At 44.5% G+C, this 19,581-nt stretch overlaps 1 protein-coding gene across 1 annotated transcript in view; it reads left to right on the top strand.

Annotated features, from left to right (window-relative positions):
* COL4A2 (collagen type IV alpha 2 chain) overlaps nucleotides 1-19,581 on the top strand; it is a 359,463-nt gene that overhangs the window by 257,925 nt on the left and 81,957 nt on the right. Inside the window, exons 28-32 of the mRNA XM_075336673.1 lie at nucleotides 1,199-1,273; nucleotides 5,121-5,228; nucleotides 13,798-14,019; nucleotides 17,387-17,548; nucleotides 18,914-19,084. Coding sequence (XP_075192788.1) covers nucleotides 1,199-1,273; nucleotides 5,121-5,228; nucleotides 13,798-14,019; nucleotides 17,387-17,548; nucleotides 18,914-19,084 — 738 coding nt within the window. The remainder of the gene's footprint in view (nucleotides 1-1,198; nucleotides 1,274-5,120; nucleotides 5,229-13,797; nucleotides 14,020-17,386; nucleotides 17,549-18,913; nucleotides 19,085-19,581) is intronic.

The raw sequence follows: 19,581 nt of genomic DNA, 5'->3' as shown, positions 1-19,581 counted from the left end.
TTCCGGGAATAACAGAGCAATGATATAGATTTCCAGAAAAGAACAAAGAATAATGCAGAAAACAAGGAAGTCTTTCTTATGAATTCAAAACTTCAGTGATTTGCCCAGGCACCATAACTGGCTCTGAACTAAGAGTGTCACAGGGATACAAGTTAATAAAACCTTGCAGTTTGTATCCCTGTGACCTGGTGCAATGTCTCACTTATTGCTTAAAGCAGCACTCCAGCGTTTGCTGTTTCAGGGCTGGAGTAGCGCTTTTTTTTTTTATCAGATAAATTTTTATTATACGTTTTTCATTTTAATATACATACCATCCCCCCACTCTTCGCATTTCTATTAATCTATGACCCACTACGTTCTTGCACACTTCCTGCGGAGTAGCGCTTTAAATGTAAGCCCCCTACCCCCTGTCATATACTCACCTTCCAACAGCTTCATAGTTTTTCGGCACTGCTCCGGTCCCACAGCACCAACTTGTGCCCATATCTTCTGACTGGCCTAAAGTCAGAAAGATATGTCACACACTCCCATTACAACTCTAAGAGAGCCAGAACGAGGCTCCCATAGACCTGTATTGATTTCTAATCTCAAGCTTCCTCCATGAAAAACTGGAGCTGCTGGCAGGTCACAAGTCACCGGAGACAGATGGAAAAAGATGAAGACAGCGTCAGGTGAGTATAAGACATGGGACAGGGAATTACATTTAAAGCTCTACTCCAATGCTGAATTAAAAAAAACAACCTCTAGAATAGTGCTTTAATGAATGCTTTTCAAAGACAGTAATAAGAGTTTATAAACAGTTTATAATATCCAGGTTATAATACAACATAAATCCTAGCTTTAAGACATGTTGGCAGTACCTCTTTGTATGAGACACGTTAAAGGGTTATTCCCAGTTTATCAAATTATCATCTATTTACAAAATTAGCGATAACTAACTGATTGCTGAGGGTCTGACCACTGGGACCCTTTCTGATGCAAAAAACGAGGCACTAAAAAGCCCCCTTGGAATGAAGCTGTGGCCACGCATGGTAGGATTCCCGGCGGTCTTACACCATCACTCAGCACTTTATCACTTATCCCATAAATAGGTTTTAACTTGCCAAGTAGAGAAGAACCCTTTACTTTCTCCAGTGTAAGATAAGTTGAAGCTAATGTATGGAAGTATAACTTTGCATATTTATTTATTTATTTATAGGAAATGGATGCACTTTAATGCCACCACCTGCACCGGCAGGAGCACCAGGACCACGGGGATTGCCGGGATTTAATGGTTGGAACATTTATTTTTATATATATATATATATATATATATATATATATATATATATATACTATTTAGCTTTAAACCAACTTATTTCCTTATTTATTTTATTTGTAACGTGTAAAGCTTATTGACACTGACAAACAGTAAGCCACAGCAAATCATATACTGTATAGCATACAGTGTATTTTTATACCTAAACTTACGAAATATTTACTTTTTGAATTAAGGTTCTGCTCGTGCACCTTTTTTCAGGTTATATATAACTTACTGTATAGAAAAGTTGAATGCAATTATAAATACATTGCTTTATTTATTCTGCATAAAACTGCATTGACAGTTGAAACCAGAAGTTTACATACACTATCTAAAAAGACACATCTGCATGTTTTTCCCACTATCTGACATAAAATCAGAATAAACCTTTCCTGTTTTAGGTAAATTAGGAACCAAAATTATTTATATTTGCCAAATGCCATAATAATGAGAGAGAGAATGTTTTAAGGCATTTTTATTACTTTCTCTAAAGTGAAAAGTTTACATACACTAAAGGGTGGTTTACACGCTGCGACATCGCTACCGATATATCGTCGGGGTCACGTCATTAGTGACGCACATCCGGCACCGGTAGCGACATCGCAGCATGTGACACCAAGGAGCGACGTGCAACGATTACAAAATCGTTCAAAAACGGTGATCGTTGACACGTCGCTCCTTTCCTTAATATCGCTGCTGCCACAGGTACGATGTTGTTCGTCGTTCCTGCGGCAGCACACATCGCTATGTGTGACACCACAGGAATGACGAACATCTCCTTACCTGCATCCACCGGCAATGCGGAAGGAAGGAGGTGGGCGGGATGTTACGTCCCGCTCATCTCCGCCCCTCTGCTTCTATTGGCCGGCCGATTAGTGATGCCGCAGTGACGTCGCTATGACGCCGAACGCACCTCCCCCTCGAGGGAGGGATTGTTCGGCGGTCACAGCGACGTTGCTGACAAGGTATGTGTGTGTGACGCTGCCGTAGCAATAATGTTCACTACGGCAGCGAGCACCAAATGTCGCACGAACAACGGGGGCGGGTGCTATCGCTCTCGACATCGCTAGCAATCGCTAGCGATGTCACAGCGTGTCAAAGCAACCTTAAGAGTACTGTGCCTTTTAACAATATGGGACAGACCATATGATGATGTCATGTCTTTCGAAGCTTCTGATAGGTTTGTTGGCAACATCTGAGTTAACTAGAGATGCACCTGTGGATGTATTTTAATGCACATCTGAAACATACTGCTTTTTTGTGTAGCATCATGAGAAAGTCAAAAGAAACCAGCCAAGATCTCAGGAAAAAAAATTGTGGATTTGCACAAGTCTGGTTCATCCTTGAATGCAATTGCCAGATATCTGAATGTGCCTGGTTTATCTGTACAAACAATTATATGCAAGTGCAATCAAGATGGGAATGATACTGCTCAGGAAGGAGAGAGGTTCTGTGTACCAGAGATGAATGTGCTATGGTCAGACATGTGTATAACAACCCAAGAACAAAAGCAAAAGACCTTGTGAAGATGCTGGCGGAAGCTGGTAAGATTGTGTCATTATCTACAGTGAAACAAGTATTGTATCAACATGGGCTGAAGACCACTATGCCAGGAAGAAGCAATTTCTCCAAAAGAAACATAAAAGTGCATATTAATGTTTGCAAATGCACACAGCAACAGAAACCTTAATTTTTGGAGACAAATCCTGTGGTCTGATGAAGCTAATATTGAACGGTTTGACCATGATGACCATCGTTACCTTTGGAGGAAAAAGGGAGACGCTATGCAGCCTAAGAACACCATTCCAACTGTGAAACACAGGGGTGGCAGCATTTTATTGTGGGGTTGTTTTGCTGCAGGAGGGACTGGTGCACTTGCACTTCACAAAATAGATGGCATCATGAGGAAAAAAATTATGTGGCAATACTGAAGCAACATCTCAAGACATCAGCTAGGAACTTAAAGCTTGGCTGGAAATGGGTCTTCCAAATGGACAATGACCCAAAGCATACTGCCAAACTGGTTACAAAGTAGCTTATTGGATTATAAAGTCATTGTTTTGGAGTGGCCATCACAAAGCCCTGATCTCAATCCTATTGAAAAATTATAATTAATGGGCAAAGCTGAAAAGCCAGGTGTGAGCAAGGCGACCTACAAACATAGCTCAGCTACACAGTTCTGTCAGGAGGAATGGGTCCAAATTCCTACCAACTATTGTGAGAAGCTTGTGGAGGGATATCCAAAACTTTTGACCCAAATCATACAATTTAAGGGCAGTGGTACCAAGTTCTTATGAAATGTATGTAGACTTTGCAGAAAGTAATAAAAATGCCTTAAAACATTATCTCTCATTATTCTTGAATTTGGTAAATATAAGTAATTTGGTAATCCTAATTGACCAAAAGCGGAAAAGGTTTATTCTGATTGCATGTCAGATAGTGAGAAAAACATGCAGATGTGTCTTTTTAGATAGTGTATGTAAACTTCTGGTTTCAATTGTACATGTTTTTAGTTTTTAGTAAACGATGATATTCTGTCAGTTCCAAAGGTGTGAGTGAAGCATACGCATTACAACTGCTTTCACACAGAGAACGTTGGGACCCCATTTTTTTTAATCAATGGGATTTCAGCAGTCAATCCTCCAACAATCATACATTTATGATCTATCCTGTGGTTAAGTGAGTTATAGCAGAGTGGCACAATTAGTTTCTCCAGTTTATTTCTAGATTCTAGTAACCGTTAATTAGTCATTACATAAAGTTAGCAGTCAGTCTTAATCCCTTAACGACCGTGGGCATTAAAGTTACGTCCTAGTAGTCATAGTGTTAATCCCCACCTGCTGCTGCGGGCTGCAGGTGGGGTTCCGCGCACTTGTCAGCTGATTTATACAGCCGACATGTGTGCCTAGACGGTACGAGTGAAATCGCTATCCACCCAAATGGCGCTGTCAAGATGCGACAGCGCCATATTAACGGCGATCACAGTAGATCTGTACTCACAGGCTGATACAGGAAGTCGCGTGACATGATCACGTGGATCCGGTGGTTGTCATGTTAGCACAGGGTCATATGATGACTCCTGTAGCTCACATGACTATGGTCTTATAAGAAGCAGAAGAGTACTGAAGCTTACAGGAGATGATCATTTCTGAGCGATGCTGCTCTGATCAGGAGAAATGAATGAGCGAGCAGACTGCTGATCCTTATAGTCCCCTAGGGGTACTAGTAAAATTAAAAAAAAAAAGTAAAAAAAAAGTTTTATAAAAAACCTAAAAGTTCAAATCACCCTTCATTCACCCCATTGGAAACTAAAGGGTTAAAAAAATAAAAAATATACACACATTTTGCATCGCCACATTCAAAAATGTCTGATCTATCAAAATATAAAATCAATTAAACTGATGAATCAACGGTGTTTAAATAGAGAGTCCAACTGAATCTTTAGTTTGGAAGCTCATGTCCAATCATCTCAATACTAAACAAGATATCATTGTACAATATTCATGATGTGTCTAACATGATGTATGCCTGTTTTAATATTTTTTGGTCATTATTTTTTGTCCAATTATTGTTCACTATTTATTTTCTACTTAGCTAAGCAATGATTGTATCGGCTAATACTTGTATTCATCGTTTTATACTAAGGTATTTATGAACACTACTAATCATTAGAGTGGTGCTTTAAACTCTTTTTTTCTTTACTTATGCAGAGTTTCACTTTTAACATCTTATATTGTACAGGTTTAGTCGGTGGCTGCATAGTAGGATCTATTCCGCAATGATAACTATATTTAATGAATGTGTTTTATTCTTATATTAGGTATCAGAGGCCTGAAAGGCCAGCTAGGAGTACCAGGTCCAGATGGCACGCAAGGTTTTAAAGGGAACAGAGGTGATCCTGGACCTGATAGTTTGCCAGGGCCACAAGGTAATATTGTTTTCTTACCTGTTAAAATGGTTTCTAGTTTACAGAATAGATTATTATAGTTATGAACTCTGCATTTCTTATTCTATTTTTAGCGTGGGAAAAAACAAATGACTAAAATATACCTTTTAATAAACATACATTAAAAGAGTTTGTAAATCCTTCCGGATAAGCATATACCAATAAGCTCCTGAGATGATCACTATCAACCGACAGATAGAGGTCAAATCGACACTCAGTCCTATTATTGTGTCTCGTCTAAGATAGTGAGAGTAGCTCACTCAGGATGCCACTAATGATGTTAATACAAAAAAAATCAACAAACTAACAAAACAGACAGTAAACTATAAATGTGTAACTCCTTTCAAGGGGGTGGACAGTGGTCCTCACACAAAAAAGGAAAAGAAAAATACAAAATACTCAAATGAAAAAATCTTTCACAGTGACAGTGGTCAACCATGTACTATAAATATTGAGGAAGAAAATGGAATGATGTCACCAAGTCCACATGAGCCAGGGTGCAGAGTGTTTCCACCAAAGCCAGAGTCCACAGTCCTTCAAAGACATCACTGACTCTACCATCTCCTGGGGAAACTACAATCTCCACTATCACCCAAAAGCTCCCGTTCTTACAAGGATGGTCCACAGCTAGTTACACTAGACTGAACCCCCATAATGACCCTACAAGCATCCGGACGCTTTTCATCTATCATGACTCTTAAGGGAATATACTGTCAAATAAGGGATAAGGTCCTCTGTCACTGCTTCAGCATAACCACACTGCTAGCACTCCCTTTTTGTGTGAGGACCACTGTCCACCCCTTCAAAGAATTACACAGTCATTGTTTACTGTCTGTTTTGTTAGTTTGTTGTGGTTTCTTGTATTAACATTATTAGTGGCATCCTGAGTGAGCTACTCTCACTATCCCAGATGGGACACAATAGGACTGATTGTCTATTTGACCTCTATCTGTCGGTTGACAGTGATCATCTCTGGAGTTAATTGGTATTTGCTCTGGAGGGATTTTCAAACTCTTTTAATGTATATTTATTAAAAGATATATTTTAATAATTTGCTTTTTTCTCAATTTTTGAATGACAATTCAACCTATTATTGGTGTTTGTGCTGCTTTAATCTATTTTTAGCCTACTGAAGTTTCTTTTACAGATTTTTTTTGTGTGTTTTCCTGATTTAAAGCCCCAAATTATGTGCATAGATGGAAGTTTACTTATAGCTGCCACAAGACGAAACTTGGTGGCTAATTGAATACTGGCATAAAATGAGTAATTTTTTGTAAGTCCACGGTAAGCTCTAATGCTACTTCTAGTGGTGGCTGTTGGTACTGTGGATGGTGCTATTTAAGTATGATTTAGCATAATTTTATAACTGGTTACGACACGGCGGTGTGAATTGTCAATGTGCCAAGGGGCACTAATTAAGGGATCATGTTTACAGGTGATAACACCAGGGAATTACTAATATGTGATCATTATCTTTAAGAATTCTTCTCCTGTAAGTGTGACGCCCTGGGCAAGCCAGGGGTCACAGGTAATGACATCACCACACCCTACACCCCGGTTAGGCACATCAAAGCTAGACCTGAAATCCTTGTTGCCTTCCTCCAGGGGCTGATGTCCACACCAGGGGGTGGAGCCAGGCGGTTGGTCTCCGCCCACCAAGGAGTTCACAGTGCTGGAGGCAGGAAAACCAGGCAGATTAGGTTTGGAGTTTGAAGTAGAAGGAGGGAAAGTAGTAAAAGAGAAAAAGTGACAGTTTGAAAGCCTGAAGTTGGTCCGGGTGTGTGCCCCGGACTGAGAAAGCAAGGTTAGCAGACGGCGGTGACCGTCTGCAGTGGAGGCTGATCGGAGGTGCCGTGAGGACCGTGGACGGGTGGTGGCCCGGCGGTACCGGACCGGTACACAAGGAGAAGCCAGCACCATTGGCAGGGGCCTTTCGGTTCCCGGCAAGGCTATGAGTCGCCGTGAATTTGCCAAATCCGTCAGTGAAGGGGACCTCCGGGTCTCCAAACAACTAAGTCCCGATTGAAGGCAACAGTCCAACCATATGAGAGAGACACCGCCACCGCCAAGGCACCAGTTTCTCAGGGCCAGCGCCTGCGGGCAAAGAGGGGCTCCTCCGGCCCATATCCAAGTCGGGGAGCGGGTAACCGGTGGGAACCCATCGCTACCAACATTACACAAGGTGCAGGGAAAGAGACAGTCACCATTAACTACCGGGGAAAAGCAACAGCAGCCGTCCGTGGGAACCGTCCTTCCAGCCGAGTGTTTTACCGAGAACTGTGTCACCGTCTCAGGCTGAGTGAGTACCACCGTGCCGTGAGGCACAGCGCTGCCCCCGCAACCCTGCACCTCACCAGGCCCCGCACCCGGCCTGCCATCCACCCCTACCCCATCACCGGGCCCCGGGACAACCAACCCCCTACCCACGGAGGGGAGAAATAACAACAAAGCTGCTCCCTGTCACCGCTCCCGGGATCCCCATACAGAGCAGCGGTGGTGTCCACACAATCACCACAACCGTGGGTGGCGTCACGGACAATAAATCCCCAAAACCAAACCCCTTTTCACTCACGGGCGAGGAGCGCCGCTCGAGTCCCCGGGATCCGGCCCATCGCTCGAGCCACCGAGCAGCAGCGGCCGCAGCAGCAGCGGCAGCCGGACCCGAGCAGTGGGAGAGCGCAGCATCCCCTCCTCCGCCCGTGACAACTTGGCATCACGAACAGGATCTTACCGCTCTGCCGTCTGGTAGAGGTGCGCCTTGTTACCGCCGGAGGTGTCCGGCCGGAAAATTTCAGAAGCCGCCATCTTTGGCACGAAAAGTTCCCGCTCGAGCATCTTCTCGAGTAGTGGAAGCGCGAAGGCCAAAACCGTGCCCCGATAGAGGAGGAGCCGGAAAGAAGCTAAGGGGGACGAAATAGCGACTGGTCGCATGTAGCCACGGCTATACAGATAGGGACGCCGGGACTCCACGATCCGCCGACCCTGCAAAGAATGTCCGCTCCACCTAGCTATGCGGAGGCTATCGAGCCGGTGCCCGGGACAGCAGCATGGCTGAGGGCCCGAACGGCAGGGATCTGCCGACAATACCGGAACCAGATCTGGGGACTGATGGAACAGTGGACCGCGGAGGTGGAGGCGGTAGCTGCCGTTGCACGAGTGTATGGAATGGAGGCCATGATGGAGGAGCTGGTGAGTGACCCACGCCCCTGTGTCCCCGAGGGACCGGCCGCAGCGGCTGAGGGACCCAGTCTTCCCCTGGCCCCCATGCCGCCTCCGTTCTCCTTGCCCGTGCACCGCACTACGCCTGGCCCGTCGGGCGTACACCCCTTTGTGACAGTGGCCGAGAGAGTGGCAAGCCTGGAAGCTGCGGCAGCTGGCGACCACCCACCTGGTGCAGGGGCAGACGATAGTGATTCCGGGCCTGACACCGAGCCCGTCTCAGAAGAAGATGAAGGAGACGTCGCTCTGCATGGCATGGAGGCCACATATATTCCCCGGAGTGGGAACAACGGGTATCGGGCGGCCCTTCCACGCCGCGCTTGCTATGCGCTGGAGGGGCTGGAGGCCGTGTTCTTCCACCCAGAGCCGGGTGGGGAGAACGAAAGTGCAGAGTGATGGCAGCGGAGCACCGTTGCCCCAGTCCCCGTTGGGACCGAATATGTGTGTTTAAAATTTTAAAGTGTTGAAAGTTTTTGAAAATGAAAATGAATAATTGCTGGAAAGTCACCTGATTACCTGCTTGATTGAACCGGTCGTAGCCGGCAACGGGTCCCCGTTGGGACCCCCTTCACCTTGCATAGAAACTTCTATGAACATGCCTGAGAACTTGCAAGGCAACCACAAACTTGTGGCCTGTAAATAAAAATGTTTTGTTGCAGCTTACCGTTACCGCCTCCGGAGAGGCAGATTGGAGGGAGGGCCCGCAGTGGAGCAGGCTGGGGCCCCGCCACCACCGGAACCGGTGGCTACCCTCTGGGGGTTCCAGGGGCTCCCCATGGACGTGGGTCCCCTGGAAAGGACAGATCCCGCTCGGGTAACTTGGTGCAGGACTGGGGTCAAGGGGTGCTGCCTGTTTCTTAGGGGTAGCATCAGGGCCAGGTTACTTGGGTGGGTGAGAGCGGAAGCCGTAACCGTTAATCGTTTGCAACGTTTAAGAAAAGTGCCTCCCGTTGTGGGATGATGTTATTTTACTTGTGTTGTGTTTCTTATCTTTTTCCAGAAAAATAAAACCGGTGTTAGACGGGCAGCCCGCGGATGGTCTGCATTTTGCTAAGGGGGAATATGACGCCCTGGGCAAGCCAGGGGTCACAGGTAATGACATCACCACACCCTACACCCCGGTTAGGCACATCAAAGCTAGACCTGAAATCCTTGTTGCCTTCCTCCAGGGGCTGATATCCACACCAGGGGGTGGAGCGAGGCGGTTGGTCTCCGCCCACCAAGGAGTTCACAGTGCTGGAGACAGGAAAACCAGGCAGATTAGGTTTGGAGTTTGAAGTAGAAGGAGGGACAGTAGTGAAAGAGAAAAAGTGACAGTTTGAAAGCCTGAAGTTGGTCCGGGTGTGTGCCCCGGACTGAGACAGCAAGGTTAGCAGACGGCGGTGACCGTCTGCAGTGGAGGCTGATCGGAGGTGCCGTGAGGACCGTGGACGGGTGGTGGCTCGGCGGTACCGGACCGGTACACAAGGAGAAGCCAGCACCATTGGCAGGGGCCTTTCGGATCCCCGCAAGGCTAGGAGTCGCCGTGAATTTGCCAAATCCGTCAGTGAAGGGGACCTCCGGGTCTCCAAACAACTAAGTCCCGATTGAAGGCAACAGTCCAACCGTATGAGAGAGACACCACCAAGGCACCAGTTTCTCAGGGCCAGCGCCTGTGGGCAAAGAGGGGCTCCTCCGGCCCATATCCAAGTCAGGGAGCGGGTAACCGGTGGGAACCCATCGCTACCAACATTACACAAGGTGCAGGGAAAGAGACAGTCACCGTTAACTACCGGGGAAAAGCAACAGCAGCCGTCCGTGGGAACCGTCCTTCCAGCCGAGTGTTTTACCGAGAACTGTGTCACCGTCTCAGGCTGAGTGAGTACCACCGTGCCGTGAGGCACAGCGCTGCCCCCGCGACCCTGCACCTCACCAGGCCCCGCACCCGGCCTGCCATCCACCCCTACCCCATCACCGGGCCCCGGGACAACCAACCCCCTACCCACGGAGGGGAGAAATAACAACAAAGCTGCTCCCTGTCACCGCTCCCGGGATCCCCATACAGAGCAGCGGTGGTGTCCACACAATCACCACAACCGTGGGTGGCGTCACGGACAATAAATCCCCAAAACCAAACCCCTTTTCACTCACGGGCGAGGAGCGCCGCTCGAGTCCCCGGGATCCAGCCCATCGCTCGAGCCACCGAGCAGCAGCGGCCGCAGCAGCAGCGGCAGCCGGACCCGAGCAGTGGGAGAGCGCAGCGTCCCCTCCTCCGCCCGCGACATAAGGAATGGTGCTAGATTAAAAGATCTGTAAATAGTAAAATTGCTGTTACATTGCATATACAAATAGCCTCTTCTGAGAAGTAGGGGACTGGAACTCTTATGCCACCTATTGGAAGTAGCAATCCTAAAACTCAGAATGAACCCTTTAAAAGGAATTTGTCAGCAGATTTTGTTATGTAATCTGAGAGCACTATGATATGGCGCCTGAAGGCCTGATTACAATGATGTGTCAATTATAAGTCTGTGCGTTTTTGTTTCAATAAAATTAGTGTTTTTTCAGCAGAAGATTATCACTAGAGGATAAACTGCCTCATGCCTCCTAGTCCAACCACATCTCCACCACTGCACTGATCAGCAACTTTCTGTAAAAATACAGTGTACATAGAGAGTATCTAATCAGTGATGTCGGTCGGATTATACAGGGTCCAACATTCTGAGTACTGCTAGATCTGCAGCAGAGAAAATTAGGATTCTATCACAACTGCTGCACCCAGTAAACTACCGTAAGTGTAGATGGCTGGAATTAGGGTCTCTTCCCATACATCATGCTGCTGTCAGATTCCATAGCAAAAACTTGCTGACAGATTGCCTTTAAAGGGCCCTGATACATGACCTAAAATAAGAAGCCAAACCAGAAACGTAATTTGCAGACATGTGTTTCAGGATGTTTGCCCTCATCAGTGCAAAGTTATTGAACTGATTTGTATTGGTGAGTGGCCTTTGAGAGGTACAGATTCTCCATGTGGAAAGCATCAAATAGGCGTAGGAAGACTTATATGCCATACACTGCTCCCCTGGGAATTTACTTATGCAATTAGCCTATTCAGATAGGAAGAGGATCGGAACTATGCCACTTATTGTATGTAGCAGTTCTAAAACCTAATATTGACCCTTTAAAATGCTTTGACACATGACTTAAGATAAGAAGTTAAAACAGAAACTTTATTTGCAGACATGTGTCTCAAAGTGTTTATCCCTCATCAGTGCAAGGCTTGAGAATTGAATTGGCTGGGGAGTTTCTTGAAATTCCCAGAAGAGCATTACATAGTCAATGAGTCTCCATATGCTGACTTTGTGGCAATCTCCACAAAGACAATCTTGAACCTTCAGAGACTCCCTGTCAAGTTGAAGCAGGTGCTATTAATCTAAAGGTCCAGTCACACTAAGCAACTTACCAGCGATCCCAACAACGATAGGGAGCGCTGGTAAGTTGCTAGGAGGTTGCTGGTGAGATGTCACACTGCGACGCTCCAGCGATCCCACCAGCAAACTGACCTGGCAGGGATCGCTGGAGCGTGGCTACACGAGTTGCTGGTGAGCTCACCAGCAACCAGTGACCAGCCCCCAGCGCCGCGTGGAAGATGCTGCGCTTGGAAACTAAGGTAAATATCGGGTAACCAACCCGATATTTACCTTGGTTACCACCGCACGGAGCTACACGTGCAGAGAGCAGGGAGCAGCGCACACTGAGCGCTGGCTCCCTGCTCTCCTAGTTACAGCACACATCGGGTTAATTACCTGATGTGTGCTGCAGCTACATGTGCACATAGCAGGGAGCAGCGCACAATGCTTAGCGCTGGCTCCCTGCTCTCCTAGCTACAGCACACATCGGGTTAATTAACCCGATGTGTGCTGCAGCTAAATGTGCACAGAGCAGGGAGCAGCGCACAATGCTTAGCGCTGGCTCCTTGCTCTCCTAGTTACAGCACACATCGGGTTAATTACCCGATGTGTGCTGCAGCTTCATGTGCACAGAGCAGGAGCCGGCACTGACAGTGAGAGCGGGGGAGGCTGGTAACAAAGGTAAATATCGGGTAACCAAGGACAGGGCTTCTTGGTTACCCGATGTTTACATTGGTTACCAGCCTCCGCAGAAGCCGGCTCCTGCTGCCTGCACATTTAGTTGTTGCTGTCTCGCTGTCACACACAGCGATCTGTGCTTCACAGCGGGAGAGCAACAACTAAAAAATGGCCCAGGACATTCAGCAACAACCAACGACCTCACAGCAGGGGCCAGGTTGTTGCTGGATGTCACACACAGCAACATCGCTAGCAACGTCACAAAAGTTGTTCGTTAGCAGCGATGTTGCTAGCGATGTTGCTTAGTGTGACGGGGCCTTTAGTTACGGTGAAACTAAGTGGTGGCATTCCAATCTAAAAACTGTGGACTGGGATTAAACTAAAAATGAACTTTTCTTTGCTAGAGTTTATGGCAGGCAAGCTACGAGTTTGAACTGTAAGTGGTTAACTAATACTGCTGTTGAAGAGTTTACCGTGACCATTACACATGTGTAGTATCTAAGGACGGTTTCAGACATCTAGTTTCAGGTACATGTTACATCCGTTTTTAACACTGATACCACATGTACCCATTTCATTCTATGGTGTTACTCACATGGCCGTGTTTTCACACAGACTTTGTGGTCCCGCAAGCACACACGGAGACATGTCCATTTGTGCTCCAGCAGCACGGGTGTCACACGGAGCGCACACCGATTTAATCCGTGTGACATCAGTGTGACATGTAACGGAGAAAACACGTGTCTTTGAAATAAATTATTTTCTATACTCACTTGTCTCTAGCCCTGTTGTCTTCTTAGCTCTTGTCACTTGCTTCCCACCCTCGCTCATTATGCCATTATGCTCATCGCATATGCACTGCACCGAGGATCTGGAAGCAGCAGCATCACCGGGAACATTAGCACCAGGGACAGGCAAGTATCCATTAGTGTGTGTGTGCAGTGATGTCAGAAGGTCATCGGATTATCCAAGGAACTTGGATGACCTCCTGATGACACCACCGTGACACCCGCGCTACCGCAGGTGTAGCGAACGTGACTTCACAGGTTCATCGGAGTTCATTGGGTTCTTTTCATTAAACACTTATTCCATCTTCATCTCTTAATATGCATTATATAAACGTATAATAACTTCAAACGCGTACTAAATAGCCACTTTAGGGTTTAGGCATATGGCACTATCGTTGGCATTATAATAATTGTTTTATTGTACCAAGAGCTAAGTAATGACTATAGCTGTTGTTCTGTCTTGTTTTTTTCCTTTTGCAGGATTTCCTGGGAGAAGAGGAGATCGTGGTATTCCTGGATTACCAGGTTTGCCTGGACTACCTGGCATAGAGGGTAATCCAGGAATACAAGGACTTGATGGTCAGAAAGGTAGCCCAGGTCATGTCTTAGGTGCTCCCTCAGGAGCTCGGGGAGATATTGGAATTCCTGGTTTCCAAGGTCCAAAAGGCAAGCATGGCGAACCAGGTTTATCAGGACAAAAAGGTACATCACTTTTTTAGTTATTACATCTTCAAAATACTGACATTTATGGCAAGCAAAAAATAGTTTACATGTATTGTAATTTTAAGGGTTTTTTTTACTGACATATTTATATCATTGCCACACTTTAAAGCTAGTGACCTCTGTCTACGCTTCAAACATGTTGATGTATATTGTTTTCATGCTGCAGGTGGTGAACTGTTGTAAAAGATAGGCAATCAAATCTATCATGTTGATTAAATGTTCTCAGTTTAGTATAGGGCTAAACACTAGTGATGAGTGACCACTGCCATGCTCAGGTGCTCGGTAATCGTAACGAGCAGTTGGATGCTCGGGTGGGCGTGACTCGAGTACCCGAGTATAACGGAAGTCAATGGGAATCTCGAGTATTTTTCAGGAATGATTCCAGGAAAAATGCTTGAGTCCCTAATTGACTTTCATTATAATCAGGTACTTGAGTCGCACCCATTCGAGCATCCAACTGCTCATTACGAGTATTGACCACCCTAGCATGGTAGTGCTCACCCATCACTATGTAGTGGTAGGGGCAGGGGCCGCGGGCCAGACTCAATCATTCTTCTATGAATTGGCCCTTCTCTCTCTCTCTTTGACCTGGGCCCTGGTCTTTTCCACAGAGCAAGGGTTGGTTGGCTGGGCTTCTGCCGTCGGACGACATTCATTCACTTAAGGCAGCGTTACACGCTACGATTTATCTGACAGTATGTCATCGGGGTCACGGCTTCCGTGACGCACATCTGGCATCATTAGCGACGTTGTTGCATGTGACACCTACGTGCGACTCCGAACGATCGCAAATAGGTTGAAAATCGTTGATTGTCGAATGTCGTTCAGTTTCAAAATATTGTTCATCGTTCGGATCGCAGCAGACATATTGGTACGTTTGACACCCTGCCAACGACGAACAACATCCAAACGACCGCCTTGGGCAAACAATATATTGCTGATCGCTGTTTCGTCGTTTGTGAGATGTGTACGTGTGATCGCAAATAAACGACCTATGTGCGATCTCGGCAAATCGTAACTACGATCTGGGCGTGTCACATCACTACTGAGATCGTCAGATAAATCGTAGTGTGTAATGGGGCCTTTAGCTTCTCTGTGCTGACCTGTTCGCCAAAGTCTGTTCCAGCCTTCCACAATAGGACTTGTACCTCTAGACACAGTGGTGACCCAGCTTACCCGTGTTACGGTCCAATACAGTGGAATAGGGCACTCCACAGTTCCGTTGTACATTACAGTTTCTGTTTCTGATTTTAGGCTTTGCCACATACAACCATTCTCTAAATCTTAGGCACTTGCTATCTTGCACACTACCAGTTCTCTTTACACTTCTTTTTACACTACTACTAAAACTCTGTCTCTGCCCATCTAAATATTGTCCTTAACTCCTCTCAGTGTCCTTAACTGTTAACTGTCTTGCTACGCCTGTTACTAGGCAACCTCCAATATCTTGCCAAGGAGCACTACTAAAAACCCGACACTGGATAGCCACATGTGGAATAAACACATCAACATTATTCTCTACTTCAATTGAGGTCTTCATGGGCGGGGTGAACGAGTCCAGCACCCCCCTTACAACTACTATACACAGATCCTCACTTTAATTTGGGATAAATGTCTCGATTGGTTATAATGTAGTAGAATATATTAATTATGTTATTTGTTAAACAGAATAAGGTTCTGTCTTTGGTCAAAATTGCACATCATTATTTTGTCAGTAAGCATATGGAAACCAAATTCAGGAGTGGAACAAAGAACAAGTACGAAAGAAACATTTGCACCACTTCTGCATTTTTGGCCCACTGATTTTGGCTTAAAAATACTGTTGTGAAATAATAACCAAATTACTGATGTGTGAACGTGGCCTTTCAGAAGTAGCTCTTTCAATACAATAGCATTTGATCTGACATCTCAAGAACCCCTGTCATGCAAGTCAATTGCTTGAGATTCCAACCCCAGTGATGCACTAATAATATTTGGTTGGGGTTGCTGTTGTGGTTGTAGCTTAAAAAATGTAGCTTTACTCTGTATTGTGTGTTCAAAATATTAATGAAATGTAATCACTTGATATAAGATTTGTGTAGGTAATGTGCTTATGTAACACTTAAATTCAAATTCACAGAAGGTAGTGCATCCAATTTAAACCTCCAAAGCTATCTTAATTACTATATATAAAAACACTTTTATTTAGTCTTATTAAAATTTTTAAACATCCCACATCGTGAATAATAGCACACCAAAAAATCCCAGGACCATGGGACAGCCGTAATAAATTGTTCCTGTCAAGGAAATTTTTTTTATATTCAGAGCATCAATTTGACATTATTACTGAAGGGGCAGATTCTAAATGACCCTCAATCTCTCTAACCCCTACCTGCCAATGGAAATATAACTTGCGTTACACGCACCCTAAAGATAAAGTGGTGCCCCCATTCCTCAGCGGCTTTGTCCCTTATCAAGCAGGGCTTACAGGGTCATATCATTTGACATCAGAGGAATCAAAAAAGAAAAATCACTTATCTGAGATGTATTCGGGTTAAATGCCCTTCAGTAATATTCTATCTTATGGTGATACCCAGGCTCTCCATAGTCCTTAGTCAAATAAGAAAAAGTAACAAACCCACGAAGCGTTTCTCCCCATTTATTGACTGGGGTTCATCAGGAGACAAGATCAAATTACAGCACAATCGCCAAAGGCTGTCAGAAGGCTGCATATATTGCAGCACACGCCTCACGTACCGATGCATATGATAGACCTAGCGTCGAGGCTTTGTTACTTTTTCTTATATGACTAAGGACTATGGAGAGCCTGGGTATCACCATTAGAGAGAGAGAGAATATTACTGAATGGCATTTGACCCGAATACATCTCAGATAAGTGATTTTTCTTTTTTGTTTCCTCCGATGTCAAATGATATGACCCTATAAGCCCTGCTTGATAAGAAGGGAGGTCAGGGACATCATAGGAGGGAAAGCCGCCGAGGAATGGGGGCACCACTTTACCTTTAGGGTGCGTGTAACGCTAGTTATATCTCCATTGGCAGGTAGGGGTTAGAGATATTGAGGGTCATTTAGAATCTGCCCCTTCAGTAATATTCTCAAAATGATGCTCTGAATATAATTTTTTTTTCCTTGACAGGAACAATTTATTGCGGCTGTCCCATGGTCCTGGGATTTTTTGGTGTGTTATTATTCACGATGTGGGATGTTTAAAAATTTTAATAAGACTACATAAAAAAGTGTTTTTATATATAGTAATTAAGGTAGCTTTGGAGGTTTAAAATGTATTTATGTAGAAGGTCTGCATATTTCTGTTACCCATTTGGGTTACTATACTGTCCTTCTATAGGTTTCAATGGGATACCTGGGACTCCAGGACAGAAAGGTATTCAAGGTGAACATGGAATTCCTGGTACTCCAGGGTTGCCAGGTCCTTCAGGTAATGGAGGATTTCCAGGAATGCCGGGAAAACCAGGACAGCCAGGAACAGTTGGAAATCCTGGACTTCCAGGTGAGAAAAAATTATTTTATATATTACAAAACAACTGCTTTACCCATAAGATGAGAAATACTAAGTAAAATTGCAGTTGGTCATAGAAGGGACAAATCTGGGTGAGAACAGTTTGTGATTTCCCCACATCATGGCTATCCCCCAATTAAGCTAAGTAATAATACATTCATTTATGATATACCTCTTAGCATTGCAGTATTACATGTATCAATAGAAAAATACATGCATGAAGGGAGAGACCTGTCAGTCAAGGAGAGCTGGGTGGGAAAAAGCTGCTAGGGCATACCTCGGAATAGTCATCATATTTACTTCATCCACAGTCATCCACAGTCAGCCAACAGGTTCCTCCTTTTTAGTTTAATCCCAATTCACAATCAGACGATTTTCCATTCTTTTGTTTTTCTTTTTTCTTCCACTTCTTCCAAGAGTCATAACTTTTTCATTTTTCGGTCCATATAGCCGTTTGAGAGCTAGTTTTTTTTTTCAGGACAATTTTTTTTATTTCGTTTCTTTTTTTCTTGTGTCACCATTTTTTGAGATCTGTCACGCTTCCAATTTTTGGGATATTTTTGGGCTATGTGATGGCTTATTTTTTGCACCCTGAACTAAGCTTTATTATTGATATAATTTTGGGGTAGATTACAATGTTTTCATCATCTCTTATTTCATTTTATTGCAAAGTAGTGGCAGATAAAAAACATAATTCTGGCATTTTGATTCTTTTCTCGTTAAACTGTGTATCAATCAAATTACCTTATTTTACATTTTGATAGATCAGACTTTCATGAATACAGCGATACTAAATATATGCGTTCTATATTTTTTAATTGTTTTATTTTTTTTAATAGGGGTTATTTGAACTTTTGTGGTTTTTTTTTATTCTTTTCCTATTTTTAAAAACTTCTTTTAATGTTTTACTGTATTTAAAAGTCCCCTCAGGGGACTTAAAGATGTGATCATCTGTTTGCTACTGCTATACACAGAAGTGCATCAGCATTGGTGCTTATAGTTAAAATCACTATCTCCTATGAATGGCAGTTGAACATTGGCTTTCACAGCAGTATTGTAATGACAGGCATGGGGTTGAGGGGGTGGAATAATATGCCCCCCATCCGGTGCATTAAACGCTGCTGTCAGAGATTGACTGTGGCATTTAACAGGTTAAGCATCTCTGGCGAATCTCTGCTCCACCAACGGCAGCTAAAGGCACAAGATGATTCTGCCGTGAAGGAAGTGGGTTTGACATGCAAGGTCGCATCAAAGTCATACATGTTTGTCAAAGATCGTGAAAGGATTAAACCTATTTTATACAACACGGATGAAAGTGCAGCATATGATATAGTTATTGTAATATATTAATCACAGGCTCTCCTGGACTAAGAGGAGATGAAGGTTCACAAGGTCAGCCTGGACAATCCTGGATAAAAGGACAGCTAGGTGATGGAGGAAATATAGGCATTATTGGAATAAGAGGAAGACCAGGAGATCAAGGCTTTCCTGGCTTAATTGGCATGGATGGACACCCTGGATCAAAAGGTAAGCAAAACTAACCTCTATTTTTTTTAGTAAATGTTACTACATTTTAACTCTGCTCTAGATAGTCATGTACTTAGAAAATATTCACAGTTTTTGTATTCTACTTTCTTAATTTTACTAAAGGGATTGTACAGGACTTATATATTAATGAACTACTTTTGGATAGGTCATCCAGTTAGACTGTATGTCACCCCCATCTATCAGCTGTTTAATGCTCTCGCTGTGACCATATGTGTATAGCGTACAGATCCAAACCAGCATGACTCCATACACTGTGCAGTGGCTGTTGTCAAATACTGTAACTTAGCTCCCATTCACTTAAAAATGAGCTAAACTGCAGTACTTGAGAATGGCCACTGCACAGTGTATAGACCCATTTCCATCCGGCTCTGCACGATGTGGACATTCAAGATCAGCAGAATCTTTAAAGAGTTGATCAGTGTGGATGAGCAATATTCACCTTCTCTAAGGAAAGGTATCAATGTAGATGCTAGACA

This window comes from Anomaloglossus baeobatrachus, chromosome 2 (genome assembly GCF_048569485.1).
Source record: "Anomaloglossus baeobatrachus isolate aAnoBae1 chromosome 2, aAnoBae1.hap1, whole genome shotgun sequence".
In the NCBI taxonomy this organism is placed as follows: Eukaryota; Metazoa; Chordata; class Amphibia; order Anura; family Aromobatidae; genus Anomaloglossus; species Anomaloglossus baeobatrachus.
The sequence above is the reverse complement of the archived record's forward strand: the minus strand, read 5'-3'. Positions and strand labels throughout refer to the sequence as shown.